Raw genomic sequence first — 11945 nt, 5'->3', positions numbered from 1 at the left:
TTTCTTTTATCGTATAAATTGGAAAAAAACACAGATATTTTATTCTTTTTTAAGACCCAAATCCAAAGAAATTAAAATTAACATTATCATAACGATAGCGAAGCAAGATTAATGCCGCGGAATGTAAGTTAAATATTTTAAATCCTTCTTAAAAGATTCCGTTACTTGTTTAAGTTCATCTGAATTCGATACTCACTTTATTGATTTCGTTTTCTGTTTTGTTCTTTATTTTCTTTGCACTTTCTTTCCTTTTTTTGTGTTTTTTTGTTTTGTTTGATTGATAGGTTTTGTAAGGTATATAATATTTACTTAATGTGTTCTATTTTCGTTTCAAATCCCATAATTATTTAAGATAAAAATTTTGAAACACGTGAATATTTTTGCGAAACGAATGTATCCAGGAATAATATACCCTGGAAACTAAACAGTTAACATGAAATTAAACTGAAAAGTTAACATAAAACATTTCCGATCCCCTATAATGCGGCCACTCAAACACATACAAAGAGAAATGTTTAGGATTATGATCTGTTTTATGCATTTCTATTGCCTTGGCGATAAGTTACCTAACAACTTAAGTAGTTCAAATTTTGTATATTTCACGCCTCACAACTACTACGCTTTCAGCAATATATTTCATAAAATGGTAGACTTTTAAAAACCAAAGATTTTCTGAATTGTTAATAATTTTACGAACATTTTAAGAGTCACCATCATCATCATCAATATTTATCTGAGCGCCTGGGGCCATTAGCGTCCTTTTTCCCATTCGTCTTTAGGGTGGTTCTTTCTGGTAATTGGAATGCAATTGAAGTAAAAGGAATTTAAATATTTTGAATTTTAGATAAAATTACGTCACTACAAAAGTAAGCTGCCATCGGCCTGACGTTTATGTCTTCTCTTAAGTTTTCAAAACTAAAAATTTCGTTGTATCCTGCGGTGTCACAATTTAAGGTTTTTTCAAAAAATCTGAAATTTAGCTTTGTAATGTGATGATCTAAAGAATCTATGTTGAGNCACAAAAAATATTTTTCAATAGCCTCAAATGTAGGATAGTAATTCCTTTTCTATTTCTACGCAACTAACAAACAACTTAGGATATAACCATGAAACCGGTACTGTTATGAGTCCGCACACTTCCTCCAGCATTAAGAAATCAATTAAGCAGTCGAAGGAAAACATCTAGTCCGGGATAACCTGGTTGGTAGGACTCTGGGCTCATGTCTTAGAGGTCGTAAGTTCAACCTCGACCTTGGGAAGAATCTCCGTGTTGTAAATGTAACTGGTGTACGTTGAAACTGCCGGGTCGATAAGTTCTCCATGATCCTATAGCAAATCGAAACCTCTGGGGGTACTGAATTGGAGATCGATCGTTCAGGTCAAAATTACGATCTGAGGAAGAATGAATGGATCCGCACTATAAAATTGCTGGAGTCGGCGTTCAACTGAAGTGATGTTCTTGGCCATAGATGGCACCACTGAAAAAACGAATTGCTTTGAATTAGCTCAGCCAACTTTCTATGCTTTTTGTAAATATTTATTCCAGTGATAAATTTAATGCAATAATGTATTAATGTAGTATATTCCTATTCTTCTGAACGTATTTTCCCCACTACTACGTATAAATAGTTACTTAGCCCACTTAGCTGAAGCTCTTACGAAATGATGTTTTTAAAATATTGGCAAAATTATAAAAAAAATTTAAAATTTTTCTTTTCTATCTTTACCACTCAAAAAGATTTGTTGCAAATAGCTTAATAGTTAGCGGACCGTAATGGTTGACCAATTTTATTGAACTTCTCTCGTGGTGACTTTTTAAGGAGTGGGAGGGGGAACTTATCGATAAATTCGCTTCCAATTTTTTGTATACTTTTCCAGAAAGCGGAGGAATTTGCATCCCAGAATTTCTTAGAGGATATTTTTCATAATTTACTATTGAAAGTGTTTGGAATTTTTTTGCTTTGATAATGAATAATTTGAAACGTGAATGCTAGAGGTAATCACAATTGGCTGATTAAAAAAGATAATAAATAAATGATAACAAATTGAGTTTCTTTTTTTTTACATTTTAATCGCCTGCGGCGTCCGTGTTTTTTTTTTTTTTTTTTTTTTTTTTTTTTTTTTTTTTTTTTNTTTTTTTTTTTTTTTTTTTTCGTGAGCTTTATTTATGTATTTTACTAATAAATTTACGTTAACGTTTTTAACGTTTCTAATTATTTTTATATTTTTAAAAACTTTTATATCTAATATTTTATTGCATTTCTAGTATTTATTTTGGCACTATTCTAATTTTAAATTTTTTGGTAGTCTTACTATTTCTTTTCAAAAATAATAAAAAAATCTTATTACAATATAATTCTTCTTATAATTCTTATAACAATTATTCTTATAGCCACCAATTGAGATTTAATCCAATAAGGTTAATACAACTGCTGTAGAATTAATTAATTACATATCTGTAGATATCAAAAACTAAATTGATTGATAGCTTTAACAACTTTTTTTTATTCGAATTCACCTTGTATTAAGATTACAATTGCATTAAATGAATTTGTAACTACCAGTTTTCTTTTTTAATATTAATAAATAATATTACTTGCTATCTTTCAATCAATAGTCCAAATCCGTTTCTAAATCCTACATTTATTAGAAAAAAAGCTTCAACGTTAAATCGTGGGAGCTTTATGTCATTTAAGAATAAATGTTTATCTTATTTTATCACAGAAGGAATCGTTATCTAAAACTATTGAATGAACAGAACTCAAATTTTAGTACCTACCCAGAAATGCCAACTTGCTCCGGACAGCAAATATATATTTTAAAGTGATAGGTTATTAATTGTGATTCTTCGTTTAATAAATTCAATTTAGTAGATTTTTATCTACCACTATTTCTAAGTAATTCGTAGGCTTATAAAATTCAACACTTTATAATACTTATGTCGTGCTATACCTTTTAAAAAACAAGAAAATAGTCAAATATTTGCAAAGTTTACTTTGCAGTTATTTACCGTTATTTTAATTATTTTGGTGTGTCTGGAGCAGTTGGCATCTCTGCCTACCATTATAAACAATATAAAACATAAACACGATTAAACCGCTTTATTCCAAAAATACAGTCATTGACTTAGCTTCGCATTATCCACCGAGGCTAAAATTTTGTTCCAAATATTTCTACTTGGCAAAGGGTTAACCGGTTAACGCTCAGCGTCATATATTTAGGATAGTTACTTTTTTGAAAGACATTCATTGTGGTGGGAAACTTTTTTCAGTATTTTCATTTAACTGGGTGAATTAAAAGATTCTCAGGTACCACACCGATTTAGTTATTTCTGATTAGATCTAGAATTCTAAGGAACAAGTACTTTTCGATCGATCAAAGACTTTTTGAATGCCTTAACAGTAGAAAAACCAATTAATTTTGATAATATATTATACCACTTCTTGTATCATTTCAATATATAAATTCGGGAAATGAAACGTGTTAATATGTTTATTATTGCTAAATAACTTATAGGATTTTGCACGAAGAATTTCAATTATTTAGCGCTCCATGGTCGAAATAAATTCGGAAACGTTGCACATGCAGGGTTGCTGTAGAGGACTAAGGATGCAAACTGTGGAGACCAATTAAATTTAAAGTATTGATAAATTTATATTAAAATCAAAACTTTTGTCAGCATTTATTTTTCAGTTTACAATTAATAATGAATCGATCAATTCACTTCACTTATCAAATGGAACTAGGTTCCAGAGCCAAACAATTATTGTCCATGCATCGCATTCATAATAGTCTGTGAGGTGGATTAATTGCAGAAAAAGAAGTTTCATATTCGATATTTTTGTTCCTTTCGCTTAATTTTTAAGGCTGTGTGAAATAATGGACAAATTTAATATATTTAAATTTGATTCCTTGATTATCAAATTTTTGTGTTTTCACAAAAGATGTTTAACTGCTTCAGTTGAACAACTAAATTCCGTCAAAAAGGCAGAAATGGATTTATTTTTACAATCATTCATAAATCTGAATATATAGTTATCTGATTATTTGTGTAATTATTTAATTTGAGTAGGCAGAGCATTTGAAAATTTTTGAATAGCAGGATATTTTATAGAAGATATTTTTCATAATTTACTATTGAAAGTGATTAAGAAGAATTTTTTGCTTTGATAATGAATAATTTGAAATGTGAATGCTAGAGGTAATCACAGTTGGCTAATAAAAAAAGGATATAAATAAAAAAAAACTAATTGAGTTTCTATCCTTTTTTTACATTTTAATCGCCTGTGGAGTCCGTGGTTTTTTTTTATTTTTGGGTGAGCTTTATTTGAGGATTTAGCTAATAGATTTATGTTAACATGTTTAACGTTGCTAATTATTTTTAACAATTTTTACACCTTATATTTTTTTGTATTTCTGATAACTATTTAGACGCTATTCTAATGACTTTTAATTTTTTTTGGTATTCTTACAATTTCGTTCAAAAAAAAAAGAAGAAAAAAGAAACAAGTTCTTATTACATATTACAGTATAATTCTTCTTATAATTCTTAAAACAATTCTTATTCTTATAGCCTCCAAACGAGTTCTAATCCAATATGGTTAACACATCATCTATAGATTTATCTTTGTAGACATCAAAAACTAAGTCGAGTGATTGCTTTTACAACTCTTTTTTCTTCGAATTCACCATGTCTTAAAATTACAATTGCAATAAATAAATATATGTAACTACCACTCTTCTTTTTGAATATTAATAAACGATAGTACTTACTATTACAATTTGCTGGGTGCTATAAAATTAACTTTCTCAGGGATGGGCAAACTTTTTTGGTCGAGGGCAAGATATCAGGAAAAAATAGTTTGGTGGGCCGAGTAAATACTTCTAAAAAAAAAAAAAAACTTATACAAGTTTTGATTTAAGTATTTAATGAAATTGCGATTTCATTTTTAAAAGTTCCTTACATTGAGGTTCGAAGTGAGATGTGCTTATTTTAAGAAACGAGGCTAAATGCTTGTCTGCTAGTCTACTTCTGAAAGGATTTTTTATAAGGTTCATAGTTGAAAACACTTGTTCAAATATATAAGATGAAGCAAACATAGCCCTGATTTTCTGGGTTTTACAATGACATGATATGTGTGCAATCTTTCCATACGCAATAAATAATATTACAACTCGCGCCGGCAAAAAAATCCGCTCCTTCGAGCTTAAAATTTGGCGGTCTACCACATGTGAATAAGTACAATTCACCTATATTCGTTTCCATATGTGTGCTCCTCGAGAAAGACAAACGCTCGTTGGAGCCAATCTACGGCTATTCTATAAAGAACTTCTGCTTTCAACATTTTATATTGAAGCTGTCCGTATTCCATGTTGTACTATTTCCATCAATTTATATTTTGTAGAACAAAAATAGGGAAAGTAAAAAGGTCATCAGCGTTAACATAGTAGACATAGTAGCAGTAACAGCATTACATAGTAGTAGTAACAGCTTTAAACATAGTAGACAAGAAAATGGATGTATAATGTATCTTGTTTATATTCACCACGGATCGGCAAGTTAAACTTCTATCCGCGGGCCAGACAATACCTTCCGGCGGGCCATAGCTGACCCGCGGGCCGTAGTTTACCCATCCCTGCTCTAATACAATAAAAGCTTACGCGTTGAATCGTGATAGCTTTAAGTTATTTTGAATTTTTTTTTTTTTACGTTATCGTAACATAGAACGAGTGTGTTTTAAGACGATCAAATGAACAGAGCTCAAAATTAAATATCTACCATTAGAAGCAATAAAAAATGTAAACACAATTAAATTGCCTTATTCGTATATAATATGTATAAATATATATATAGAGAAAACTAATGTTTGATAATCTTTTTTTCACTTTTAATTTTGTTATGCATTAAGTTGGGGAATTTATTTTTAAGATATGGGATCAGAGAGATCCTTTAAATACTTACTCAGTTGTGAATAAAAGAGAATTTAATCATTTGAATTATATTTTTTATTGTTTTAATCAAGAATCAGAAATTCTAACCTACAGTTTAAACTGTGTCGTTTTCAATACTAATTCACAAATAAAGAAGCTCCCAAACTGTTTGACAGGGTCCCAAAGGTTAGAGTTTTTTTTAAAATTTCACTAGCAGGCATTTTTAATGTATTTACATCATAATAATTTGAAATATTTTTTATATTCTTTTTAGTATTAACTTATAATTACTGCCTTGACGGTGATTTGAACATAAATATGAATACAGAAGATGGAAAGTGACGTCTCGAAACACGGGTATTGGCAGGATTGGAAAATCAATCCAACGACAAACATCCAATGGAGACAGTTTTTGCAATCCATCATGATTTGAAATAATGTGGCGTTTATCGGAGTCAATAATCCAGAAAGAAAAATCAATTGACCAATGGGTAACCAGTGATCGTAATAAAGAGATCTCAATTTTTTCCATTTTTTTAAATTTTTGTGTGAGATATATTTGAGGATTTTGCTAATAGATTTACGTTAACGTTTTTAACGCTGCTAATTATTTTTTTATATTTTTAACCATTTTGTATCTTATATTTATTTGTATTTCTATTAACTATTTTGACAGTATTCTAATGATTTTTAATGTAATTTTAATTTTTTTACTGTTACTCAGACAATTTCCTTTCAAAAGTAATAAAACAAGTTCTTATTACATATGGCAATATAATTATTGTTCTTATAGCCACCAAACGAGTTTTATTACAATATGGTTAACACAACTGTTATAGAATTAAGTAATTACATCTTTGTAGATGTCAGAAACTAAATGGATTGATTGTTTTAACAAATTTTTATTCTTAAAATTAAAATTGCATTAAATGAATATGTAACTACTACTTTTCTTTTTGAATACTAATAAATAATTTTACTTGACTGTCAAAAAGCAAAGGTGTCTGCAGCTGAACTTGTCCCTTTTATTAGAAAAAAAGCTTAAGCGTTAAATCGTGGTAGCTTTGAGTTATTTAAAAATAAATTTTTATGGAATCGTTTTCTAAAACCATAATGAACAGATCTCAAATTGAGTATCTACCATTGTGAACTGTAAGAAATATAAACAAAATTAAATTGCCGAATTCCAATAAAACAATCATTGTTTTAGTTTCATATTATCCATCAAGGCTAAAATTTTATTCCAAATATCTCTAAGACACAATGGTTAATATTATTGCATGTCAATTATTGCAAATTAAGTTATTGCAATTAAAACTAAATCGATCAATTCACTTCATTTATCAAATGGAGCTATGTACCAGCGCCAAACAATTATTGCCCATGCATCGCTTACATGATACTCTGTGAGGTGGATAAATTGAAGAAAAAAAAGATTCATATTGGAGTCGATATTTTTGTTCCTTTCGCCTAGACTTCAAGGCTGAGTGTAATAATGGGCGAATTTAATATTTAAATTTGATGTCTTGATTATGTCATATCGCTGAAAAAGTGCTCCACTCTAATTCAAAGGAATTATGGTCACCTTCAAATTCTTGGTACTGAAAAATGTTTCTGAAGTTTGTAGTATTGCACTTAAGAGCTATGGCAAACAATGTTTGGTTCAATTTGGCAGCGTATAATTAAGCTAATCAACATCATTTCTTACTATCTGGACATCTGAGGGCAAAATGACCCTTTTCTCATTCATCTTGAAATATCCAATAAAGGACATACGTTGTAAAGATATAGTATTACTCATTCACACTCATATGTGGTGGTTATCTTAGCATCAGCCCCGCCAGGGGCTCTAACTAATTCATCTGAAGATATGGTATTAATTGTTTTATTTTAAATATAAATCTTTTTACATGTTCGGCATAGTGGTAGTTAGAATTGAATAATTAGAAGTATTTTAAATAATAATTACGAATAGAGTTTTTCTTTTACCACTTTTTGCATTTTTATAGCCTGTTGCTTCCCTGTCACATGTTTCATATAAATTAGTTTTAGCTGCATTACTTCCATCATATTTACTGAGATGCCAACAAGCTCCGCTTTGTAAAATAGTATTTTCTAGGAGTAGCGAAATTTAAGTTACTTATAGTTCAGTATTTTTCCTTTGAAGTAATTTTCACACCACTAAATATCAAAACTTAAGCATTATATAAAATGCAACGGTAACGAATATTTTTTCTGGTTACTCTATTAAAAAGTAGGCGTAACTATCATTTTTTAAGGAACTTTAATATATTGATTGCTACGACTTTATTAAAATTATTCCGGAAAGCGGTGCGCTTGGCATTCATTTACTAAGTAATATCTTAATTTATTATTTAAAAAGAAAAGTGGTAGCTTTAGGTTTATTTCAGTGATAACCTACATTTCATGCATAATCAATGTTAAATTAGATATACAAATTCAAAATTATACCTAAAAAAATATTCAAAAGTACTATTTTACTTTTTTTTTCTAATAAGAAGAACGGAAACAAAAAGCAATGTATAAAATACATAACTTTTTTACAATTTAATGTTATTTTGTTTTTATACCAGAACATGTAGTATCCCATTTTTGAATTTTCACAAAAGATGTTTAACTGCTTTAGTTGCAAAACTAAATTCCGTCAAAACGGCAGAAATAGATTTATTTTTACAATCATATATAAAGCTGAATATATAATTATTTGATTATTTATGTATTTGATTTATTTTAAAATCGCATTTATAATCCATTAATAAAAATACTGGTTTTTGAAACCAGTAGCTTCGTAAAAAAAGAATTTCGGTTTGCTAACAATACCAATTTAGCCACAGAGCTTTCTTTTGCATTTTTTTAGCATTCTGACAAGAGAATTAAAACAAACTGATTAAAAAAATTATGGGACATTTTTACGGAGAAAAAAAAACTGAACAAAGCACAAAACGAAATATGTAAAGCGAGGTAGCGAATTCAAATGAACTTTCACATACAGGAATTTTCAAGAATGATTTAAAATATTTTCGTAATAAGAGTGCCAAATTACAAAATATGAAAACATAAGCTCAAATTGAGTTCGAAGCGTATATAGAGAAAATTTTTACAGCTTGTTCTTGCAGCAGCACTGAAGCGTGTTTGATATGTTAGTTACCTTGTATTGGCCTTAAAGAGGATGCTCGCAAGATAATAATATCATACTGGATAATTAAAAGTATATAATTAATAAGATTGTTATTTAATTATACAATTTTAATGATTTTGGAAAATTAGCATTTAACTTAATAAAGTTTTGCGCTGATTTTTAGCCTCTTTTGCCACAGTTTTGCCCGAATTGGATTTGCATATGATAAAAATATAAATTAACAACAAAGTATATTTATTAATAATAGCATATAATTAACTCTATGATTTTATATCGAACTCAATTACATTAGTTCTGTGTCTATTGTTTTCTCTCAAATTTTGAAGAAGTTTGTCCATTTGTGTTTTGGACAAATAAACACTATTGCGTATTTTTTGAATTCGATTCGTTTGATTAAAAATGGTATTTAAATAAATGTTTTTAGAAGCATTAGATTTTCGTGTAATATTAGTTTATTTATATTATATTTAAAATCATTTCTTCTATCGTATAAATTGAAAAAAAACACAGATATTTTATTCTTTTTTAAGACCCAAATCCAAAGAAATTAAAATTAACATTATCATCACAATAGCGAAGCAAGATTAATGCCTCGGAATGTAAGTTAAATATTTTAAATCCTTCTTAAAAGATTCCGTTACTTGTTTAAGTTCATCTGAATTCGATACTCACTTTATTGATTTCGTTTTCTGTTTTGTTCTTTATTTTCTTTACACTTTCTTTCCTTTTTTGTGTTTTTTTGTTTTGTTTGATTGATAGGTTTTGTAAGGTATATATTATTTACTTAATGTGTTCTATTTTCGCGTCAAATCCCATAATTATTTAAGATAAAAATTTTGAAACACGTGAATATTTTTGCGAAACGAATGTATCTAGGAATAATAAACCCTGGAAACTAAACAGTTAACATGAAATTAAACTGAAAAGTTAACATAAAACATTTCCGATCCCCAATAATGCGGCTACTCAAACACATACAAAGAGAAATGTTTAGGATTATGATCTGTTTTATGCATTTCTATTGCCTTGGCGATAAGTTACCTAACAACTTAAGTAGTTCAAATTTTGTATATTTCACGCCTCACAACTACTACGCTTTCAGCAATATATTTCATAAAATGGTAGACTTTTAAAAACCAAAGATTTTCTGAATTGTTAATAATTTTACGAACATTTTAAGAGTCACCATCATCATCATCAATATTTATCTGAGCGCCTGGGGCCATTAGCGTCCTTTTTCCCATTCGTCTTTAGGGTGGTTCTTTCTGGTAATTGGAATGCAATTGAAGTAAAAGGAATTTAAATATTTTGAATTTTAGATAAAATTACGTCACTACAAAAGTAAGCTGCCATCGGCCTGACGTTTATGTCTTCTCTTAAGTTTTCAAAACTAAAAATTTCGTTGTATCCTGCGGTGTCACAATTTAAGGTTTTTTCAAAAAATCTGAAATTTAGCTTTGTAATGTGATGATCTAAAGAATCTATGTTGAGATCGCGATGTATGTTTTTATTTCTGATAAACCATCTTGCTTTTGTTATTCTCCTGAGGATTTTGTTCTGGCATGTTTTGAGTTTTTTAAGGAGTGATGTACATTTTAAGAGTCTAACTAACTAACTAATCAACTTTTTTCAGAGTACCTATCCATGTATGGATATCTGCTCTTTCATCTAAATTGGATAATATGTGGTGGAAGGGAAGGGAGGTGCTGCGTTAACATTAAGTTAAATCTCAGAATGAACAATAATTGATAAAATCAAGTCTGAGTCATACATAAAAATAAGTCGCAAGTTGATACATAATAAAGGGAACAAATTGAAGATNCTTGTTGCTTCCCTGTCACATGTTTCATATAAATTAGTTTTAGCTGCATTACTTCCATCATATTTACTGAGATGCCAACAAGCTCCGCTTTGTAAAATAGTATTTTCTAGGAGTAGCGAAATTTAAGTTACTTATAGTTCAGTATTTTTCCTTTGAAGTAATTTTCACACCACTAAATATCAAAACTTAAGCATTATATAAAATGCAACGATAACGCATATATTTTCTGGTTACTCTATTAAAAAGTAGGCGTAACTATCATTTTTTAAGGAATTTTAATATATAGTTTGCTACGACTTTATCAAAACTATTCCAGATAACGTAGCGCTTGGCATTCCATTTATTTAATAAGTAATATTATAATTTATTATTTAAAAAGAAAAGTGGTAGTTTTAGGTTCATTTCAGTGATAACCTACATTTCATGCATAATCAATGTTAAATTAGATATACAAATTCAAAATTATACCTAAAAAAATATTCAAAAGTACTATTTTACTTTTTTTTTCTAATAAGAAAAACGGAAACAAAAAGCAATGTATAAAATACATAACTTTTTTACAATTTAATGTTATTTTGTTTTTATACCAGAACATGTAGTATCCAATTTTTGAATTTTCACAAGAGATGTAACTGCTTTAGTTGCAAAACTAAATTCCGTCAAAACGGCAGAAATAGATTTATTTTTACAATCATATATAAAGCTGAATATATAATTATTTGATTATTTATGTATTTGATTTATTTTAAAATCGCATTTATAATCCATTAATAAAAATACTGGTTTTTGAAACCAGTAGCTTCGTAAAAAAAGAATTTCGGTTTGCTAACGTAACCAATTTAGCCACAGAGCTTTCTTTTGTATTTTTTTAGCACTCTGACAAAAGAATTAAAACAAACTGATTAAAAAAATTATGGGATATTTCATGGAGAAAAAAAACAGAACAAAGCACAAAACGAAATATATAAAGCGAGGTAGCGAATTCAAATGAACTTTCACATACAGGAATTTTCAAGAATGATTTAAAATATT

At 28.7% G+C, this 11945-nt stretch overlaps 1 protein-coding gene across 1 annotated transcript in view; it reads right to left on the bottom strand.

The window, feature by feature from the left end:
• Nucleotides 1–7728: 7728 nt before the first annotated feature.
• Nucleotides 7729–11945, bottom strand: part of LOC122272297 (putative inorganic phosphate cotransporter) — a 23593-nt gene continuing 19376 nt past the window's right edge. The window contains exon 6 of the mRNA XM_071181639.1: nt 7729–7793. Within this exon, the coding sequence (XP_071037740.1) occupies nt 7729–7793 (65 nt within the window). The remainder of the gene's footprint in view (nt 7794–11945) is intronic.

The sequence above is a fragment of the Parasteatoda tepidariorum genome, chromosome 6 (genome assembly GCF_043381705.1).
Source record: "Parasteatoda tepidariorum isolate YZ-2023 chromosome 6, CAS_Ptep_4.0, whole genome shotgun sequence".
Classification (NCBI taxonomy): domain Eukaryota; kingdom Metazoa; phylum Arthropoda; class Arachnida; order Araneae; family Theridiidae; genus Parasteatoda; species Parasteatoda tepidariorum.
This window is presented reverse-complemented; position numbering and strand designations above follow the sequence as displayed.